The 24,191-nt window shown below is 32.8% G+C and overlaps 1 protein-coding gene across 5 annotated transcripts in view; it reads right to left on the bottom strand.

Moving 5' to 3' along the window:
* Positions 1 to 207: 207 nt before the first annotated feature.
* Positions 208 to 24,191, bottom strand: part of LNPK (lunapark, ER junction formation factor) — a 79,109-nt gene continuing 55,125 nt past the window's right edge. For 4 of the 5 annotated variants that reach the window (XM_032356010.1, XM_032356013.1, XM_032356008.1 and 1 more), the window contains 5 exons: positions 21,157 to 21,369; positions 12,270 to 12,375; positions 10,755 to 10,825; positions 9,387 to 9,557; positions 208 to 1,225 (listed from right to left, as the gene is read on the bottom strand). In XM_032356010.1, coding sequence (XP_032211901.1) covers positions 990 to 1,225; positions 9,387 to 9,557; positions 10,755 to 10,825; positions 12,270 to 12,375; positions 21,157 to 21,369 — 797 coding nt within the window. In that variant the 3' untranslated portion in view covers positions 208 to 989. Of the gene's footprint in view, positions 1,226 to 7,656; positions 7,740 to 9,386; positions 9,558 to 10,754; positions 10,826 to 12,269; positions 12,376 to 21,156; positions 21,370 to 24,191 lie in introns of all 5 variants that reach the window. The other variant, XM_032356011.1, reaches the window with a different exon arrangement.

Here is a 24,191-nt window from a genome sequence, read left to right on the forward strand (position 1 = left end):
ACCCTAATCTCTGATTAGAACCTCTAAATGCTCCTATTTCTCTGAATTTGAAAAGCAATTAGTCTGAACTGAAGCATCATAATTTACTCTCAGGAGAGTCTATAGATTAATTGTATTGTGAATTGCTCCTACTAAGATTTTTTTAGGTAGCCAAGCCATCCACCAAGACACTGTCTGAAGAAGTCTAAATATTTAACAAAAAGAAACTGCTGCCAGATCATCTTTATTTTCCTTAACAAAATACACACAAGAGCACAAAATTCACTTATATATCACCATTATTTTACAAGTATAAATAATGCTCAGAATTCAAGTACAGTCAAGTGCAGAGGTATTTCCTATATGTTAATATGTAAACATAAGCTAATTATATACATCATGTGCCTTTGGCCCAGCTGCAAAATAAGAAACATCAAAGAAGAAACACTGCACTTGACTGTTCAACTGCATTCTTACTGAGAATTCGTACCAATGCCTATATAGATACAGTTATAACTTTCCTACCACTTAATGTAAATGCCTAAGTAGACATCACCCCTGCAAATACCTCAAGAATTAAAATTCCATCCATTTTTGATGATGAATGATTAAAAATCTTAATTGAGTTTCATTCCTTAAAATAAACACCATTAGAACTTATTCATAACCAAAGTTCTTCCTATGTCAAAATGGTATTATTTATAGGTCACACACAGAGAAAACAAGAATGCTATTCTGTTTACTTTTAGAATGGAAGAAAACATCTAATACCTGGCTAAACAGTGTGGGTCTTTATACATTCCAAAGGTTCTTACTTTACTGATATCACTTGCCTTTAATTTAACATCCAGGAGCTACAACTCTGACATACTGAAATAGCCAAGCAATCTAAATTCAAATGATATCAAGCATATATCCTTACGAGGGAAAAAAGAAAGCACCACCTAGAAAGCGATAACTGACATCAACAAGACTATAAATATCCAGTTGAAGGCACGTGGAAGCATTTACTACATGGCCATCAAAGATTCTCCACTGAGTTCAGGATTAGGAGTAGAATCAGCTCTAGGGACTGCTGATTTGGCTTCATTCATTGAGGTGTCCTCATTTTCAGCCTCTTGTTTCTCCTCTGGTTCCTCTGTGCCAGATACTTTTTCAGTCCCTTGGTCTGTCTCCTCTGTATCTGATATTTTCTCATCTGTCTGCTCTGTACTGTTATCAAGAACATCTTGTTCTTCTACAGATTCTGAAAAGATAAAGAGTCAAGACTTTAGGATTTCCAAAGTTAAAATGCTAAATAAGATAAAAGATAAGCACACACACGGACAAAGAAACAGGAGAATGGTCTAACATTATCCTTAAAATCTTTTAAAATACGTACTTAACTCCCTATTACATACAAGAATTGGTGGAATGAAGGAAAAAACAACTTGGAGAAAACAAACCTATAAACATACTTTTATCTAAAGCCCTATATTTCTCTAAAATTTAGGAATTTTCACAGAATTTAGGAACCTTCCTAAAGATGCATTTAAAAGTTAAATGTCCAAATATATCAAACAAAGTCCCAACAGATTTATAAGACAACAGCCCAGTAAACAAAGCCAATGTATTAACTCCCAGATTACGTTTCCTGAAGGAGTTGTCTCCCTTGCACACAGACAACCCTGTAAACAATAAATGTATACACCTGTGTGTGTATGCATGTGCGTGTGCATGTACAGGCAGTGCCATCTCCCACACTGATTTACCTCTTTATTATCCAAAGACTGGGATGGTCTGAATCCACCTTTTCCAAAGGCATGACAAGTTTCCCCCCATCCCTCTACAACACAAGTTCTCAGGATTTGAATCTCTGGGTCATATGCAGATTTATAAGACCAGTAAACAAAGCCAATGTATTAGCTCCTAGATTATATTATATTAATATAATATACCTACAATACAAGGAAGAGAAAGGGAAGGGTCTTTTGCCCGCCTCCATAGTGGAAGCTAAGTGTGGGTCTTGGTTCCTATCTAAAAATTTACTCCCTTTAAATTTTCCTTTGAGTTTCATTAAATTCAAATCCCTTAATAATAATAACCTTACTCAGTAAAGTCCCTTTAGTTTTTTAAAGTTTAAAGAATAAAATGAGGAAAGGAATGTCAGAAGCAGAAATCTTTGGGCCTCCCAATTTCCAAGTCAAAAATAAAAATCTAGCTTTTGTTTTTATAATAAATAGTAAAAAACATACTTGCTAGGAGAAATATGGTTAAACCACATCAGCCAAACAAATAAGCAAATTTTACTATGCTCCTAGAAGATCCCTTATGATATACTACAAATGTTATTACTTCAAAAAATCTGAAGGAAAAAGCCAATCTACACTAGTAAGAAGTTCAAGTTTAGTTCATTTACAGTACAGGTCAGAGTCTTGCTAAATAAAAACAGATTTGCAAAGAAATTATGTGCTATATGCACACAAGGAAGTAGACATCTTACAAATTCATGGTTTTACCATTATCAGTTTAAATAGATACAAATTATCTAAATCTCACACACTCACGCCAAGACTTTAAAAATACTAAAAAATCAGGGCGCTTGGGTGGCTCAGTGGGTTAAAGCCTCTGCCTTTGGCTCAGGTCATGATCCCAGAGTCCTGGGATCGAGCCCCGCATCGGGCTCTCTGCTTGGCGGAGAGCCTGCTTCCTCTTTTCTCTCTCTCTTTCTCTGCCTGCCTCTCTGCCTACTTGTGATCTCTATCTGTCAAATATATAAATAAATAAAATCTTAAAAAAAAAGTGTATAAAAAAAGACAATTGGAGAGTGAAGTAGCTCTTAAAAAATTAAAATTAAAAAAAATAAAATACTAAAAAATCATTATTACTTTAAACAGACATCTTAGACTCTAGTTTACAGAATTAATTATAACCTCCTTCCCTCTTTCATATATAAAATGAAAAGCCAAAATTCCAGTCAGGGACATCCAATTTAGTGAGGTCTTACTGTATGAAAATTCATAGGATCACAAAATGTAGTGAGGAATGTTCACAAATCCTACTTGTGTCAAATGTCACAAAAATGCTATTTTCAAGTTGAACTGAAAATACACTGCAGTAATGGCATCACAGTACCACTTGGAATCTTATAAAAATCAAGGTAGAAAAGCAGTAGGTCATTTGAGTTTTGTTATTTGAATGTTCCAGTGCACAAAGGAAAAGCAGAAAGTACAAATGAAATTCTCTGGACATGTACGGATCATTTCTGCCACAAGGGCAAGCAAATTCTTCAGTGGAAAGCTTCAGGAGTCGCCAACCATTTGTAATTCTACCCTCCCAGAATTTATGCAGGGTAGAATGGTAAGAGTCAAAGTTTTCCACAACTTTCTGGCCATTGGGCAATACTTACTTGCCCAGAACTTTACAATTTGTTATATTTTAGAAAGCCTTCTGAGACAAACCAATAAAGCCCTACGAAATGAAAAGACAAAAAGCTCAGAATCTGGGACTCAACTCACCAATAAATGTGTTTAGGTGAATAGAGACTCAGATAATTAGTTATAGTCTGTCTGACCAAATGCCTCAGTACTGAACAGGAGAAGTACTCAAGTTCATAGATTATCACAATAAAGCTCTGTGATGTAACTATTTTCAGAAACAGACACATCATTGGTCAAATCCAATTAAATTAAAAAACTCTGGTGTCTTGAGGCAGATAATACAAAAAGAAGTACTATGATAGTTACATTTTTAAATGTATAAAGATGAATTCTAAGAAATACTATGGGCTATCATAATTAGAAAATTACATACACAAAGCTTACTTGTCAATAATTTATTTTATGTCAAAGAAAATACAGAAGACTAAAAACTGGTGAAATGATGCATAAGGCTTGAATATAATGAAAAAGCCTATTAATGACTCTTTTCTACCCCCAGGTTAATCTGCAGAAAAGTCATTTTAAAAACTGTAATACTACAGAAAAACTGGTATGTGTTATGATGCCTATGAAGCAGACATAAGTCTAAATGACACAGATATTCGATTTTTGGATGCCAAACCCATTTTGTTCAAGTCATCCAAATAAGATTTAAGTGAATTAGGTGTGCAAGATTAACAGAGAATTACATGTCTAAGAACTAAAATACAGAGCTTTATAATAAGATTATTAAATGTATTCCAAAAGTATTTACTTGTTTTCTATGGGAGAATATCATTTGCCTATTCTAATAAAAACAGCTAATTTTTTCTGTGAAGTTATAGTTTAAAATAGCTTGATGGTATAAGATAATATAATAGAAGATGTCAATATTTGGACATAAAGTCATAAGAAAGAAACCAGAACTTGTGTTCACACTAATTAAAGAGGCCTCTTCTCCCCCATGCAACATCAGTTTAAGACTAAAATTAAAACAAAGTTAACCAACGTAATACCATCAGTAAGAAAATTTTTTAAATCAACTTTGGCATCCATAATGTCAAGAAAACAATATATCACAATGTTAAAAAACAAAAATGACCTATGGAATTTGTTCCTTTTCCCACTACTGCCCCCTGCCCCTCTCCCCAATGTTCTTTAGAGAGAAAACTTTTTCTACCAAATTGTAAACAACTGGCTTATAGTTGTTTGGAACTGAAACTCATAAAACTGAGTATTAACTGTATAATGAATACCACGGCCTCATCTATAAACCACACACATGCAAAAACATGTATGAACATCACCTTACCTTTTAGGTTTTATTCTCTCTCTTAAAAAAATAATTTTCTTTGAAAATTCGAGAACGGTCTAGCAAAACAAATTCATGTATTTCCTTTAGAAATACATAATTTCTAAGGGGGGGGGAAACTATTCTATTTAGTTTATGCCTTTGAAAATCCTTCATATTTTGGTGAATTCATTTAGATTCTTACTTTTTATTCCGTTTTACAATAACAAAAATTTGTCTTGCTTATGCATCAAACTTTTGCCTTGCTAACACATCAGTACCCACTATATGTGTAGATTATAAAACTTAACCAAAGGAGAATTTGTTCAATTAAAATGGACAGTCTGTCTTTGAACTCACAGGTCTTAAGCAAAGCAGTTTTTATGGGACTTTCTGGCTTAAGGAAAATGGCCAACTTACATTAAGGAACAAAGACATGAATCTCATCTCGAAATTTAACCCATTATGGCTCAATGAATAAAATTAATTAAATAAAAACCACCTATGAGAGAATAACTCATACTAAGCACACAGTAAAACTATTAGGTGAAGGTGCTTCAGCAAAGAGAATCAAAAGACCAAAAGATCTCTAGGTGTAAAACAAACAAAAAGATACTTTTAGGCATGTTTGTATCCTGATAAAGCTATACATAATTAAATATCAATAAAGGTGTAAGCTTTTGGGATCTGGTAAATACATAATTCAACAAAATTTACATTATCAAATAGTTCAATTTCCTAGAGCATCATAACAAACAATAGTAAAAACAGAATTTTCTCTAGTTCAACATAACCTAACAGGAACAGTATGTTGCTTAAAAGAAAGAAAAAAGCAGAAATCAGATTACAAAAATAAATTTCACCTTATATAAATTTTACTTGCTATTTTTGGTATTTTTTATTTTTTCATTTTTTATTTATATTTAATTAGCCAACATATAGTACATCATGAGTTTCAGATATAGTAGTACATCATTAGTTTCATCACTAGTTCAATAACTCATCTGTTGCATATAACACCCAGTGCTCATAAGAGCACATGCCCTCCTTAATGCAATGCCCATCACTTAATTACCCCATATTTTTGATAGTATTGATTAAATGCCATAGGTTTTATTATTAGAAAATTATTTCCAGTTGAATGAAAGCTATCTTTTATTAAAATAATTATATAAGATCTAGACAAATACAACTGAATAATTAAAACAATACTAACATTTTTCAAACATGGTAGCCTAAAATCACTCTATAGGTATGCTAACAATGTAGAAACCTCCTATTCTAAGTATTTATCATAGTTAACAAAAAAGAATGCTACATATCAATTATTTTGGAAAGCATATTTTAGGAAAGCAAAATTGATAAAGCACTTTAATGTGGCTTAGCAGAGATTCACTACTCAGCCATAAAAAAACCAAATAACTTAAAAGTAGTTCATTACTTTGGCATACCATATCTAGTATGCTCTTACATAAAAAGAGAATCCATAATCCTAATTTCTTGTGTTTCCTTTCTTTTTTTTTTTGGATCTCATTTATTTATTTGACAGAGAGATAGAGAGCACAAGTAGGCAGAGTGACAGGCAGAGGGAGAGGGAGAGGGAGAAGCAGGCTCTCTGCTGAGCAGGGAGCCCGATATGTGGGTCAATCCCAGGACCCTGGGATCATGACCTGAGCCGAAGGCAGATGCTTAACTAATTAAACCACCCAAGTGTCCCTTGTATTTCTTTTATACAGTATTACCAAAGCATCTGGATACACAGTTCTAGAAGAAAATTACAGGAATCCAAATGAGTTATTAATAGGAGAAATTTCTTCTAGGTCTCCCTCTTTGATGAAAACTCCAATATCTCTTAAGTTGTTCTAAAGAGTGATCCAAAAGCCTTGTGTCTCATCCTAAATGCAAAATCTTCCACTAGCAGAATCAAGACAAAACTCAAAGTCTTGCATCATAGTTTTTTTTTTAAAAAGGTTGCTTCTAATGATTCAAGATTATTCATATAAGCAGATACAGAATATTTGTTGAAAGGAAAATTCAGATGGAAGAGAGCTATCTTTTTGTTTCCTCTGTGACTTCAATAAACTAATCTCTACAGTTTCTGCCACTATCAAGGAGCTATTTCACTACTTTAAAAAATATAAAAATTGGATGCCTTGGTGGCTCAGTCAGCTAAGTATCTGCCTTCGGCTCAGATCATGATCGCAGGATCCTGGAATCGAGTCCCACATCGGGCTCCCTGCCCAGCAGGGATCTGCTTCTCCCTCTGCCCCACCCGCCACTTGTGTTTGCTTTCTCTCTCTCTCTTTCAAAAATAAATAAAATCTTTAATTTTATTATGTAAATTTATATTTATATTTTATTTATTTATTTTATTTTTTATTTTTATTATATTATATAAATTATATAAATTTTTATATGTTAAATATATAATATATATTAATAATGTATTATATACAAAATATATAATTGATATATAATACATATATAAAAACTTCCCGGCATTTATATATTTATATATTTTATTATTTATAAAAAATAAATTTATTTATTATATATTATTATATATATTATGTTATATACATATATCACGAACGCAGAAATCAGAAATCTAAGACCTTGCTTACACTGGCTGTCAGTACAGAGAGATGACTGAGATGATATAGTCTTACTTAATAGTTCAGTATAATAATCATAAAGGTATGCCACCAGCGTTCAAAACAAATGCAGCTTCATCTTTCACGAGAATACTTGCTAATTACTTGGAAATGGTAACTATATCATAGTGGTGAGACAGTAGTCTTGGAGAAAAGTTTCGATCTTCTGAAAGCTAAAGTAAAAGGTTCTCAGCCTTTTTGATGAATCCAAGGAGAACTATGAAAAAGTTACTACTCCAAGACTATTTTAGCCAATGTAATTGTTTCTTCAGTTCCTTGCCCTACAGAGTTGTTAGACCCTGCCTCTGATTTTGTCTTCACCTATTAATATTACCTTATTAGGGCTGAGTTTGAGCCAGTTAGACTTCATTCTGGAGATTTCAGATAGAAAATGTGACATCGGGGGTATTGTTCCTCCTAGATTTGATGAGAAGGAAAGGTATAGCTAGGTGCTGTTTGCTAACTATTCATCTCAATCTTAGCAGAAGATACTAAAGCATGGGACTCTTTACCAAGACTTTTATTTTGTTGGCTGTTTTCCTTCCTTCCTTTCTTCCTCCCTCCCTCCCCGCCTCCTTCCCTGTTTTTTCTTCTCTTTTCTTTTCCCTTTTCTTTCTCTATCCCCTTTCATTTTCCCTTTCCCCTTTCCTTTCCTTTCTTCCTTCCTTCTTATTAGCTTTCAAATATTCACTTTAGCTTTTAATAAGCAAGTTTACTCATGGAAAGGACTTCAATTTTTCTTCTAGGAATCTTCACTATGAAATTCTTTAGTTTTCTGTCCCAAAAGGCAGCAATAGCAAGGCAGGTGATTTGCATGTGAAAGCATGCAGCTCAGAGCATGACTTAAGCAGAAGAAAACTTGTGATTATGTTTGGAGTTGATGTCGCAGACTTGGAGAAGGTAAAGGTATTGATTCCATGTTGAAAGAACAAGGGCTTTCTGTCATGACTATCTGTGTTCAAATTCATTTTGATAAATGTTAGTAAGCCAAAAGCCAAGCCCAAATCAACACACACATTTTAGGTTCACTCTTCAAGTTAAAAAAAGAAAAAAGGTTCTCAAATTTTCATACTAAACTTCTCATATCTAAAAATTCACTGTCTCATGTCATTCTCAGTTAAAGCAATTTTTTCACTACTCAGCACTTGTATAAATAACTCAAATATATATAAATGAGAATTCCTAGAAATTAAAAGGATGATAAACTATGTGAACTAAACTTCTAATATGGATTTTTTTTTCTATATCAGGCATAGCACCAAAATATAATGGCCTGAGCCATAATTTTAGCATCTTCATCATTCAGAGCTGCTCAACAAACATCACCCCACCTAAGATTAACAGAAATAGTTGGCAATTAATAGTCAGATCTTCCATCTCTTCCCCATTTTTTCATGATTCTTCCTCAAGAAGTCATAAAACAGAATTAGAAGACGAGTTCCAAAAACCAATGAATTCTGATAAATTTTATTTCTCTAAAATAAGGTTGTTTTACATCAAAGGCATCCATTATCAACATTAATCTTGCAGACCCCAAAAAACTGTTTCAAAGGACTACCAGTCCTATCAACATAGTTATCCCATGAATATAAGGATGACTTTCCGATTCCAAAGTTTCCTGCTTCCAGTAACCTTACCAATTCCAGTGGTAGGCACAAACCTATTTCACCAATGTTAATTATAAATCTTATCAGAATTTTAGTCTTATAAGTAGTTGCATAATTCTTATAATCTGCTTCACTTAAATAAATTGAAAAAATGATTCCATGGAAACACTACTAGTCCAATCTCCCAACAGTTACACGAAGATGTCACTCCAAAAACAATGTTTACCTAGCTGTTGCTAGATGCTGCTTAGCACAGTATAACCAACATTTTAAAACTGAAGCACATTAGACCAATCACATAGGAGGCTAGAGTTTCAGAGCCACAGCTGATACGTGCATAATAAATTATGCATAATTATGCATAAATTAATCCATTCTTACCTAAAAGCATTATGCTTTTATTATTAAATAGCAAACATTATTAAGAAGCAAAACTTTTTAATTAACATATTCATACCTTCACTGATCTGGTTCTCTGATGAAATCACACTTCTTGAGGGCAAAGGACCAACTGAACTTGAGCTTTCCACTGCCTGCCTCTTCTCAAAACTAAACTCTGGAAGTCTTGGAGCCTGAGGTCTAGTTTTTCTTGCAGGATTCAAGAAAAAACAGTAGGCACATCTAAAAGCTGCAGAGAATTAAAAAAACACACACACACACACACACAAACCAAAATAAATTCAAGGATTAATGAGATAATTTTCAAGATTACTTTTGCAAAGTAGTCAAAGAACCCTTCAAAAATTACTTATCCCTTGGGAAATTACTTCTGGTTTTAATAATATGGCAGGTGCTCTCCAAAAGCTAATTTTCAAGCACCTTTTCTAATTACTATTAGAATTAGAATATTAATTTTAAAACAGAAAAGATCCTAAGTTACACGACAGGTTATCTAATAGCAAAACAATCTATACTAATCTAAAATGTATTACAGAAATTCCACTTCTAGTCACTACAATCATTAGGTATTTTAAAATCCAGAACCCTGCTCACTTGCCCGAGAAAATGTAGCATAATTAATTAAGTGCAATATTTTTTTAATAGTAGCTGCACATGAGAATCATCTGAGGTACTTCAAAAAAAAGCCTGTCCCCCTCCCTTCAGACTAATTAAAACAGAAAAACAGACTCTTCGTAGGCATGATAATCTTTTTTTTTTTTTTTAATTTGACAGAGAGAGAGTGAGTTCACAAGTAGGCAGAGAGAAAGGGGGAAGCAGGCTCCCCACTGAGCAGAGAGTCTAATGAGGGGCTCGATCCCAGGACCCTGAGATCATGACCTGAGCCAAAGGCAGAGGCTTAACCCACTGAGCCACCCAAGCACCCCTAGGCATGATAATCTTTTTTTTTTTTTTTTTTAAAGATTTTATTTATTTATTTGTCAGAGAGAGAGAGAGAGAATGAGTGCGGGAGAACACAAGCAGGCAGAGCGGCAGGCAGAGGCAGAGAGAGAAGCAGGCTCACCACTGAGCAAGGAGCCCGACACGGGACTCGATCCCAGGACCCCGGGATCATGACCTGAGCCGAAGGCAGTGGCTTAACCAACTGAGCCACCCAGGTGTCCCGGCATGATAATCTTTAAAAGTGCTTCAGGTGATTCTGATACACAGTGAAGTTTGAGAAAACTGACCTAGAAGCTGTACACTGTATGAGAAAAACAACTGCATTGTTTTTCCTGCTTGGCTCTGTGTTCTAAAATAAGAACAATATGCCTGAAAAATACATACAGGGATAGCACCTAAAACAATGTGACATTATATAGGAACTGGCACAGAATGAAATATTTAAGAGTAATATATTTAAATCTAACTGCCCAATAATTCTTACCAATGTATTCAAATTCTTCTTTCAAAGCCATGCCATTATGAGAAAAACACTGCTGACATATAAGGGCATACCTATACGAAAAGGAAAAATGAACATGTCAGTTACAAATGCAGACAAATCCCATGGAAAGGTTACTTTAGCCATCTCAGCTAACTTATATTTTTAGCATAGCAGAATATGTTGTAACAGTTTAGATGTTCCTTACTAAACAATGAACAATACTCTTTAAATATAACAGTCAAAATTTCAGCCCTTTTAAAATATAATTTATACACCAAATTAAAAACAAACTAAGCAAAGTTAAATGAATATGTCCTTACTAAGTTAAAAGAAACATATCCGATGACAGAACACTTAAATTTGAGTTACTTCCGAACATGTATTTCTGGGGATGACAGACCCCAAATCTGTGGCTAGATACAACTGGAAAAGATAGAACTCCTTAGAGATTCACAATGAATGTTACTAAAACCTTTGAGAAGTCTGTATAAAGAAATGAATTTAATTTGCTTAGTCCAATCCAAAGGTTAACATCACATATATCATGATTTCTATACCTACCCCAGTTATACATCTTCCTCATTTTCTATTTATATACTCTCTCTGTTCTCTGTGTACACGCTTAAAAATACTTGGCCCTATGAAACAACTTGTCTGTTTTGAATAGTATACAATTTATAACTGTATATTATATATACATATATAATTTATAATTATATATATAATATATATATATTTGGGGCAAATATATAATTTATAATTATATATGTATATATAATTATATATACTATATATAATTTATAATACTAACATTAAATATATCTAATATACACATATAATTTATAATACTAACATTAAATTCAGTCCTTTTATTAAAATGATAATATTCACCATAACCTTGTCAATATCTACTCAACTATCCTAAGTATTTTTTAGAAGTCTACACTATGACAGTTGCTCTGCTCACATCATCCCTATCTTCCTCAGGTTATTATAAAAATTAAATAAGACAATAAGTGGAAAAGCATTCTGAGAACTAAAAGCGTCAAACATATGTAAATTGTCTTCATCGTTATTAAAATAATCACCATCACCAATTCCAGTACTGACATATATAAAACTCCATTTCTTACAGACTACCAAGTTTTTACTATTTGTTTGCTCTTCAAGCTTAAGTTTCATGAAATGACACAGTTTCTCTAAAAATAATGTCATATACACTGAAAAAATAAAATAAAATTTTAAAAATAAATAATTTTTAAAATGTCATACAATATTATTTTGTTTTCTCTATATATTTTGCTATATTTTAATCTAGATACTTTATCTAAATTCTTACTGAAAAACAACTGAATATTATAGCCTTTGCAGGGCTATAAAATATTCTATTATGTTCTAAAATCAGGAAATAGGAGCCACAGAACTGTAGAACATCTACTGCATACACACACACATGCGCCCTGACCAATAAACTTTTTCCTCATTTTTATTTACCTACCACTTTAATAAGCATACCTGTTCTGTGGACCATCACCAACTAAATATTCAACAATTCTATCCAGAGCACCTCGTTCTCGCGGGAGAATGGGCCTTGCTAAAGGTGGACCCGGAGGATGAAGACCTAGTAAATAAAGAAATATTTATGTATTTGTATAAAATACATTTAAATTTTAATTCAGTTACCAAGTACTACCCATGCTTGTCAGAACTTTTGAAAGATTTTAACAAAAGAAAAATACATCTCTTTAAAGCATTTGAGTTTTCATTAAAAATATTATACTACAAAAAAAAAAGTTAAATTAAGTTCTAGATCAAAACCATCAACATAAACTATTAAGAAATGAAACTATGTTGGGCTCTGTACAAACTAATTTTTTTTCATTTTATTTTATTTCTTTTCAGTGTTCCAGAATTCATTGTTTATGCACCACGCCCAGTGCTCCATGCAATATGTGCCCTCCATAATACCCACCACCAGGCTCACCCACCCGCCTCCCAAACTAATATTTTTAAGTGCCCACACTCTTATTAAGAGGGCATTTGTCGTGAAGAGAACCGGGTGTTGTATATAAGTGACAAATCACTGAATTCAATTCCTGAATTCTACTGAATTGCACTGCATGTTAACTAAAACTTAAAAAATAATTTAAAAATAAATTAAAAATTTAAAAACATGTATATACATGTATGGATAGATAAAACTAAATATATTTTTGTAGGATTATACAAGTAATAGGACATTTTAAAGGACATATAAATAAATAAATAAATAAAATGTCCAGACTCTTAAAATCTTATGTAATAACAAATTAGAAAATTAGGGGACTTCTATTTGGGGCAATAATAGAGTCATGGGGTCAAATTTACCTTCCCACCTAAATTAACTAAAATACTGTGCAAAATATATCATGAAACGGTTTTTAAGACACTGGGTATCAAACAATGTAGGATAAAGATCCCCAAGAGACCAAAAGAGAATAAGAGGAGTCCTGTAACTGCTCCAGCCTGTTGCCTGGAGAAAATTTCCAGGCAAAAGCTCAGGAAAGGTAAGTCAGCTCAGATGTATAAGCATCCCTGAGTTTGAGGAGATAAAGCTAAAACTCTGGGGAGACCAAGGCAGGTTCATAGAAAGAGAATGCAGAGAGCAAGAACACCAAAGATCTACAGAGGAGCCCCAAGACTGTTCAACATCTTACTGGCTAGTGCACGTGTATATTGAAACCGTCTGAGTACACAGAAAAAACTGCCCCCAAATATTAAAGGTAATAGTGTTCACATGGAGCCCAAGTGCTGCATGTTCTCACCAGCCAAAGTGGAAAACACCATAACTCACAGGTTACTGGATTATGTAGTCAGAGGACCTTTGTATAAGGACATAAAAACATCCAGCATTCAATAAGATAAAATTTATAATGCCTGATATCAGACGAAAAATTATTAGACATGCAAATAAGCAGGAAAATAAAACCCACAAGAAAAATCAACCAAAAATGACCTAGAAATGACAGTTTATAGAATTAATATACAAATATATTAAAACATTTATTATGACCACATTCGATATGATTGAGAATCTAGAGGAAAGATTCACTGTGGTAGTCAAGACATGGAAAAAAATTCAAAAGACCCAGACTGAACTTCTACAGATGAATACTACAATGTCTAGAGTAAAAAATTTGCAGATGGGATGAATAGCTGTTTGGACATTATAGGGTGTGCGGAAGTAAACTTGAAGAGACAGTAATAGAAACCATACATAATGAAACACAAAGGAAAGCCTAAAAATTTTTTAAATAAATTATCAGCAAGCCATGGAACAACAACAAGCAGCCTAATATAGATATAATTGGAGTCTATAAAGGGGGAAAAGAAAACAATACTTGAGGAAATTATGCACAAAAATTTTCCAAATTTGATGAAATCTATAAACCCACAAATCCAAGAATATCAACAAACCCTAAGCACAAGAAACATAATTTTGCACCAAGGCACAGGCAATCAAATTACTTAAAACCAGTGATCAAGAGAAAATCATAGCATAGTCAGAAAAAGATATATTTTATACAGAGAAACAGAGGTAAGAATGACAGATTTCTCACCAGAAAATAAGCAAACCAAAAGAGAGTGAAGCAAAGAAAACTATCACTTAGAATTCTGTATTAATAAAAATATCTTTTAAAAATGAAAGCAAGGGTGCCTCGGTGGCTCAGTGGGTTAAAGCCTCTGCCTTCAGCTCAGGTCATGATCTCAGGGTCCTGGGATCAAGGCCTGCATAGGGCTCTCTGTTCAGCAGGGAGCCTGCTTCTCCCCTCTTTCTGCCTGTCTCTCTGCCTGCCTACTTGTGATCTCTGCCGGTCAAATAAATAAATAAAATCTTTTTTAAAAAGAAAAGAAAAATGAAGGCTTTTCAGCATACAAAACTGAAAGAATTCATCATTAGCAGAACTGCACTATAAAAATGTTAAAAGACAGAAAAATGACACCACACAGAAAGAGGTAGTACAAAGGAAACAACTGAAATGGTTACCATGTGGGTAAATATCCAAAACTCTTAAAAAATAATTGATAGCTTAAAGGAAAAATAATCATTTGTTGTAGGGTTTATTAAGTATATTGAAGTAAAATGTAAGGCAACATGCACAAAGGCCAAGAGAGGAGAAATGTAAGTATACTGTTGTTAGATTCTTAAACTGTTTGTGAGCTGGTGTTATATTACTTGAAGATAAACTGTCGTAAGTTAAAGAAATACACTGCAAACCCCAAAAGACCCACTAATATGAAAAAGCAATATAGCTAGTTAGGCAATGAAAAAAGATAAAATACAAGATTTAAACTCAAACTCAAATATACCAATCCTGTTAAATGTACATAGTCTGAACATCCTCATTATTGAGCCACAAACTGTCAAAATAAAAAAGCAAGATCTGATATATGTTGCTTACAAGAAAAAAATTCAATACAAAGACACAAATACGTTAAAAATAAATGACAGAGGGGCATCTGGGTGGCTCAGCTGATTGGGCTTCCAACACTTGGATTCAGCTCAGATTGCGATCTCAGGGTTGTGGGCTTGAGACCCATGGTAGGCTCCACACTCAGTGTGGGGTCCCCTTGGCACTCTCTCTCCCTCTGTCCCTCCCCCTACTCATGTTCTCCCACTCCCTCTAAAATAAATAAATTCTTTAAAAGTAATAATAAACAAATGATAGAAACTATATATAAATAAATATACTAAGACTAATCAAAAGAAATCTGGAGTATCTGTATTAACAGACTTCAGAGCAAACAATACTATCAGAGATAAAAACAGTACTTTTATAATGACAAAGGAGTCAATTCATCAAGGGAGCATAATAATTCTAAATATATATGTGTATCATAGGAGAGCATCAAAACACATAAAGCAAAAAATTAACAGAAACTACAAAAATAGACACATATCTACACTGTGTGTGTATATATGTTATATATATATATATACTTGTGTATATATATACAATACTACAGACATATTTATATATATGCACACACAATAGTACAGTTGGAGATTTCAACAGCTTCCTCTTAATAACTGAAAGAATAAACACAGAAATCAGTAATGATAAAGAAGACCTGAACAACACTATGTGCTACCACCTTATCCTGACATTTATAGCCACTCTATCCCAACAGGAACAGAATATACATATTCAAGTAAATATAAAACATTTAACAAGACAGATGATATTCTGAGACATAAAACAAGCCTCAGTACATTTAAGAAGATTTAAACAATACATAGTTATGTTTTCTGACCAGGACAGAATTGAATTAGAAATCAGCAACAGAAAGACATTAAGAAAATCTCCAAATATTTGGAGACTAACTGACATCCATTTAAATAACCAAGGATGCAAAGAAAAATTAAAATGGAAGTCAGAAAGTATTTAATGAAAAAACAATATACCAAATTTATGATACGCAGCTAAAGCAGTAGGTAAAGGGAAATTTATAACACTAAAACATCTATAAAAGAGGATAAATCTAAAATTCATGAATTCAGCTTCCACCTTAAGAAACTAAAAAGGAAGAGCAAATGAAACCCAAGATAAACAGGATTAAAGAATAATAAAGAGTAAAAATAAAATATAAAATACAAAAATAGAGAAAATCTGGTTCTTTTGAGAATATCAAAACTGATAAACCTCTAGTCAGATTAAACAGGAGGAAAAAAAGGGAAGATAAAAAATACTAATATCAGGAATGAGAGAAATGGCATAAATCTAAATTGTTTACAAGTATATTATTAAGTAATTTTATGCCAATATACTCAAAAATTGCATGAAATAGAGAAATCCTTTGAAAGACTAGCAAATTACCACAGGTTACTCAACAAGAAATAATTATTCAACATGCTAAAATTTATAAAGAACTTTTTATTATCTATGTTCCTAAGAGATAAGTCTGTAGATTTTGTTCTATTGAATCTTTAGTTAAAAACAAATAAAAAAATAATACAACCTTCCACAAAGAAAACACCAGACCCAGATGCTTCCACCTGCAAATTCTACCAAACATTTAAGGAAAAAATAATGTAAATTCTACACAAAACTTTCTGTAAAATTGAAGATGAGAGACTACCTTCTTATACCTTTGATACCCAAACCACAAAAAAGACACTGCAAGAGAAAAAACAAAAACAAAAACAAAAAAACTACAGACCAATATCCTTAAGGAATATTGATGTAAACATTTTTAACTTGATGTAAACATTTACTAACTTTTAGTAAATCAAACCCAACAATATATACAAAAATTAAAACACCATGACTAAGTCAGATTTATCCCAGGAAAGCAAGGAGTCCAACATTTAAAAATCAATCAATGTATTTCACTATATTAATAGATGTTAAAACAAAAAATAAATTAAAACCCTATATGAGCATCTCAATAAATACATTAAAAATGTTAGATAAAATCCACCCTCCCTTACTGATAAAAATTTTCAGCTAATTAGAAATTGAAGGGTACTTCCTCAACCTGATAAAAGCTATCTATGTAAAACAAAATAACAACAAACCCTACAGCTAACACCAGGCTGAATGGTGAAAAGGTAACCGCTTTCCTCCTAAGATCAGCAATAAGGAAGAAGGTCTGCTTTTCCACTTCTTCTTTTTTTTTTTTAAGATTTTAATTATTTTTTTAATTTTATTTATTTGACAGACAGAGATCATAAGTAGGCAGAGGCAGGCAGAGAGAGAAGGAAGCAGGCTCCCCGCTGAGCAGAGAGCCTGATGCGGGGCTGGATCCCAGGACCTGGGACCATGACCCGAGGCAGAGGCCTTAACCCACTGAGCCACCCAGGCGTCCCTTAAAGATTTTATTTTTAAGTAATCCCTACACCTAAAGTTGGGCTTGAACTCATAACCCCAAGATGAAACGTGACAAGCTCCAACTGAGCCCGAAAGGCTCCCCTACTTTTGCCACCTCTAAACATTTTACCAAAGGTTCTAGCTTGTGTAATCAGCAAGAATGAGAAATAAAGGAGCCCAGATTAGAAAAATTATCTTTATTCACAATGTGATAGTCTATGGAAAATACTATAAAATCTACTAAAAAACTAATAAAAAACTATTAAGTTTAGTAAGATTATATAAGACTAATATACAAAAATCAATTGTATTTCTAAGTATATTAGCAATGAATAACTGGAGATAGTAAAACAAAGCCATTTGCAATAGGCTCAAGAAGTGTAAATAATTATATACATATATAACCACGAAAATGTGTAAAATCTACATACTGCACACTACAAAACACTGCTAAGAAAAACTGAAGATCTAACTAAAAAGATATACTGTCTTCATGTAATAAACTAGGCAATATCAGAAGAGACAAATGGAGAGTGGAAGAATAATCTAGTTTTTTTTTTTTTTAAAGATTTTTTCTTTATTTATCTGACAGAGATCACAAGTAGGCAGAGAGGCAGGCAGAGAGAGAGGAGGAAGCAGGCTCCCTGCAGAGCAGAGAGCCCGAGTGGGGCTTGATCCCAGGACCCTGGGATCATGACCTGAGCTGAAGGCAGAGGCTTAACCCACTGAGCCACCCAAGTGCCCCAAGAATAATCTAGTTTTAATTAATGATTTACATCATATAAAAACATTAACAAAAATAAAGAGTTATAAATTGTAACTCCACAATCTTTGAAAACTGACAAAGAACAGTTTGTAGGAGACACTCTGAACTAAGTGACAACACAGAAGACAGCACTGAGAAGAAAGTGAGAGAATAAAATAAGTAAGTGATGTTTGCCTCTATAAAACAAGGCAGGATAAACAATAAGAGAGGCAGCAATGAAGGTTTACACAGAGACCTCATAGAAAGACTTTGCAACAAAAAGAGCCCTTGTAGGATTAAGCCTTACAGTATAAGGATACAAGGTTTTCAAAAAACCTGTGACAAAACTTTAAAGTACTCAAGAATAGTTTAAGAGTAGCAATACTGTATTAATATTTTAAAGGCTAATAAAAAGAGATGTGCCTTGTAAATAATCACAAACCTAAAAGTTGTTGCCATCTAAAAAAGGGCAAATGATGTCAAAATTTTAACAATTAACAAATGAAATTTAGGTTCTAGAATAAGTTCTTTGTATAACAAATCAAGAACATTTTTCAGATTTCATCAGATAAGTTGTTAGTTTACTTGTATTAACAACATTCAATCATTTACAATCAAAAAATAAATTTGAATGCAGACATTAAGTGTCATCCCCCATTATCAAATTTTCAACTTGAATAAGTAAGCCAAATGATATCTTGAAAGCATTTAAGTCAATTTCACTTTTGCTGGAATATTTAACTTCTGAATGTTTAAAATGAAAATGTCCATAAAGGAATCTGGATACATAAAACAACAGATTTCATAAAAATATCTTAAGTGCTGTGCATACTAATAACTTTTAAAATAACATATCCTCATATCTATGCCATTATAGATAACAGTAATTAATACAAACAACAAGAACAATCATTGTAGGAATACTGGTCATTTTTACACAGCTTGGCAAATTATCAAGTACCTGCTGGTTATTAATTTTCAAACATATGGGAGCCCTGTGGTAATACACATTAAATTGATTCTCTTCCACAAATATGGCATAATGAAAAAATGAATTATTAATCTTCTCTATAAGAAATCATTTAACTCATTCATATTTTTGGCAATGCACAACTTAGGTCTTTTACATGGAAAATGAATTAAAAACTTTAGTAAAATATGTTTTATTTACATGATCATGAAATTTAAGCCATTTTTCCCTCTACAGCCCTGTTCTTTATGTGCAATACAGTTTTTATTACTTTATACAAGTTGCTAAACTTTGATTTCCTTAAAACTCAGATACACAAATGTACATAATTCACGCATTCTCACACAAAAAAAGTTCTTCCATTAAACCACTAAGAACTTCACAAATTATGGGTATATCAAATAACAAGAGAAAGATAAATAATTTTCAATCAACTTTGTGATTGAAAAATCAAATTTTTCTCAATTTCACAAAATATATGGCTGCCTTAAATGACATCATTATATGTCAAGTTTACAAGCATTTTTTTCAATAACTACTTTAAAAGTTATGATTTATGTACATTTCATTTGTAGCCAGATTTAATTTGTTTATAAATTAATAGTTTTTTAGTTTTCTAAAATCTCATGCTCCTTTTCTTTGAAGGAAAGGCAGGGGGAAATAAACACTCTTACAGTAACATTTAGATTGTTTTTATTATAAGTGCCCTGAATAACTGATATCAACTACTGACTAGCCTCAAAATCATTATAAATTATGTTAGTAATTAGTCATGAAATAAAAAGGTAATTTAAATTAGAATTAAATATCCTAAAATAAGTAAATAATTTACTATCATATTCAAGAATCTGACATGGAAATTTATACAAAATAATGTAATCTGCTGAAGTATTAGACTTCCATGTCCCATTACACTCCAAAAGAAAGTGGCAGGGTAATATAATCAATTACGCTCCCAAAATGTGATCTTCCCCTAGAGATCTACCTTGAAAAAAGAGATCTACATTGAAAAAAGAGAATCCAAAGAAATGAAATAGAAAAGGCAGTTGTTAATTTAATAGAACTTTATGCTAAAGTATCTGTCAGAAAATACTAAGGTCTGACAGCTTAATAAGAGGAAAAATCGAGGGATGCCTGGGTGGCCCAGTGGGTTAAGCCGCTGCCTTCGGCTCAGGCCATGATCTCAGGGTCCTGGGATTGAGCCCACATCGGGCTCTCTGCTCAGCGGGGAGCCTGCTTCCCCTTCTCTCTCTGCCTGCCTGCCTGTCTGCCTACTTGTGATCTCTCTCTCTCTCTCTCTCTCACTCTCTGTCAAATAAATAAATAAAATCTTAAAAAAAAAAAAAGAAAAGAAAAGAAAAAGAAAAATCTACCAGCCAATATTAACAACAATAGTATTGTATACCACAATACAGAAACAGTCTTCCTGGAATATGTTGTCATGCTTAAAAATATATGTGAAGAGCTTAGCAAAAAGCATGAATATATTCCAGAAGTGTTCTCTTCTATTCCCATTTTATATAAATCTGGAGCCATTCTAAAGCAGAATATAAAAAGATATGCTATACCGTTGACTACAGAATACTACAAAGTTTTATTGCCATTTAAACAAAGAAGCCATAACAGTTAAATGAGCTCAAGAAATAGGTTTCAGTATCACAAGGTGCCAGCTGTAAAGAGTTATGGCTAATTGAATATGGAACTCCTGCTTAATCAGATAACTGCTCTGCTATTTCCAAATGAAATGCCATTTCCATACTGCCTGAAAATGGCCCGTTTTATTGGTAACCAGAGAAAACAATATAAACTGTAAATAACATTAAGTGCTCTGTTTACCCATTCCAGGCACTGAAGTAGCAGGGGATCCAAGACGTCTTGGTAACACATTTGATGATAGGGCTGGAGTAACAGTTCTTTCTGGGGGTCCACCAGGGGCTGAACTATCCTTTGGTGGTCCAGGAGATACTGGAACTTGTGGAGGAGGGCCCTGGCTAGAGCTTGGTGGTGTTGGAGAAAGGTTTCTCTGAGCTGCCGTCCGCTGACGAATCTCTGAGAATAAGAATTAAAAAGTGCATTTTGATTTCATATCCGTAAGGGCCAATACCACAAAATGATTCATGTTTAATAAAGTTCTGTAGCACCAAAAATCATCTGTAGGGTCAAAACTTCTGATAATAAAAAGTTTGTAAGATGTGACATTGAAAACGGACTATAATGGATTACTCTGTTTCTGATCCTACACTTCCAACTACATATAACAAAAGTCTTGATCTAAGTCTATCTACAGATACCACTTTTCAAAATAAATTCAAATAAAATAAAATCATCACCCAATTATGTGTGATGCCTTTTTATGGTAAACTTTCATAATTTATGATGAAGAAAAGTAAGTTTATCAGAATTTGTGGAAACTCTGATGAAAATGGCAGCTTTCTTCAAGATAAGGAAAATGTTAACTCTAAGATATGAGTGAATAAGTATATTCCGGAATTATGAAATAATTTATGAGGTAGTTAATTTAAGCAGTCACAGAAATGCTGAAAAAGTAGTCTTTATTATTAGGTACTATTCCCAATCTCCTTTATACTCTTACTGTCTTTTTGGTAATTTTTTTTTGCCAATACATTCAGTAAAGGAAAACTTCCACTCTGCATAAACAGTATCATCATAAATAAATCTTCTTTTAGTTGCAGAAATTACAAGATTTTCTGTAACAGGGGTTGGTAAATGTGCCAAATCCAGGCCCCCACCCCTTTTTTTAGTTTTATTAAAACACGACAATGCTTTTTTGTTTATATATTGTCTATAGCTGCTGGAGAAGAGCTGTAAGAAGATTTCTTACATATGTAAGAAATCATATGGCTGTCAGAGTCATTTACCGTATTTACTATCTGACCCTTTACAAAAAGTTTCATGATCCCCTACTCCATAAAACAAAATTCAATTCTATCATTTCCCCTTCCCACCAATACCTTATTTGAATGTTGATGGTAAGATCTCAAGAAGTGCTTATTACTTTTTAATTCTACATATTAACTTAAATTATCACAAATCCTCAAACAGTAGGCTGATACTAAACAAGTTAAATTTTAATTGGCATGACTGGTAAAACTGCATACATCCAGAAGCAAAATATTTTAAATCTGGACTCTATTTGACAGTTAAAGATTTTCATGAAAAGTTCATTGCAACTAAAAGTACAGCTCTAGCATCAGGCTTCAGTTAACTACAACCTGGCAGAAAAGTTTGTTTAGAATCTGGCTGTAGCTTACAGCATTACAAGACTTCAGATGGGCTAACTTCATTAACATCTATCTGTAAATTTAGGATAATAATATTAATTAATAGAATTGTTACAAGGGTTAAATGATGTCTGTATTGATAGTTCACATTTATCAAATACATAATATCTCAGATGATGGTGTTTTCACGCAAAGTATTTTCAAATGACCAGTTAGTAGGCTGTAATTACCAAGACCAACTAATCTTCCTCTGGCTCTTAATTTAGTCCCTAACCTAGCCACTAAAATAATAAATTACAAGCAGATCATCTTTATATAAATGGAACTACCTCTATATCTGGCTATTTTTCATGCAGTTTATTTAGAAATTTTCAGATTTTACCTAATTGTATCCTAATAGCTCCTGCAAATTAGCTGTTTACTTAATTATCTTTACTCAAAGGAACTCTTAAAAGGTAGATACACATTGGGAAAGCTATGAAATGCTGCAAAAGGTAGCGAGGGGCACCTGGCTGGCTCTGTTGGTAAAGCAGGCAACTCAGTTTCAGAGTTGTGAGTTGAAGCCCCACAGTGGTGCTTACTTTAAAAAAAAAAAAAAAAAAAAAAAAGTTGCAAAAGATACTAAGATCAATGAAATTATATTAAGGTTAGGTCATTTAAATTAATCTTTTAAAAACAAGGTATCAAATACTATAAATCACTTTTTAGCCAATTTTCAGGTAAGATTACTCCCCAAAAATGACATTTTTCATCCAGATAAGTAAAACTTTAACATGTACCAAACTATATTAAAACTAATTTATTCTTTCACTTCTTGAACAAAGACTTGAAACTGCTTTCTCTGGTTGTGAACCTACCCTGGGAATATTAATTAAAGTACCCTTTTAACATACATCACTCATATCACTCATGAACTACTGAAAGTTAAGGTCTGTAACTAGCTAGGTTAACAAAGGACACCATGTCTAGCATTCCACGAAAGAGACATGGCTTAACAATTTCCGAACATAAATTTAGACAGAAAAAGGAGAAAAATGATATAAAAGAGTCAGGAAAGAGAGAAAACATAGTTCCATTGTTTTCAAAGGAAAAGCACATAACAAAGAGTTACATACCAATAAGAGAAAATAGCTAGCAATACAACACCAAATCTATATTTGGTAAGGTGTTATGAAATAGAATCTGGTAGTCTCAATTTAAAACATCTAAGATTTATTTACTTTTAGTTATTTGCCATTCACAAATGCTTTGTAATATAACTACTCTAAAAATTTCCTGGTATTCAACAAAGTATTATATTGGTTATAGTTAACGTTTCCTGCATTTAAATGTAAAATACCATTCCACAAAAAAGATTTACGAGGCATTTCACATCAATCTGGTAAAGTATCATAAGGAATGTTGCGTAAGTGCAATTCTTGACTAGAGGATGTTTCAACATCCTTATCAGTGTCTGTATTTTTAAATTCAAAACAAGCAAATAGAATCTAAATGAGATTTAAAACTTCTATATTACAATAAACAAAAGAAAACAAAATTTAAAATAATGATAAAACGGCACCTAAGTGGCTCAGTCAGTTAAAATAATGATAAAACAAGATAGTTGTTAAAAAGCATAGACTCTGCCTG

Source organism: Mustela erminea, chromosome 8, assembly GCF_009829155.1.
Source record: "Mustela erminea isolate mMusErm1 chromosome 8, mMusErm1.Pri, whole genome shotgun sequence".
NCBI classification, from domain to species: Eukaryota; Metazoa; Chordata; class Mammalia; order Carnivora; family Mustelidae; genus Mustela; species Mustela erminea.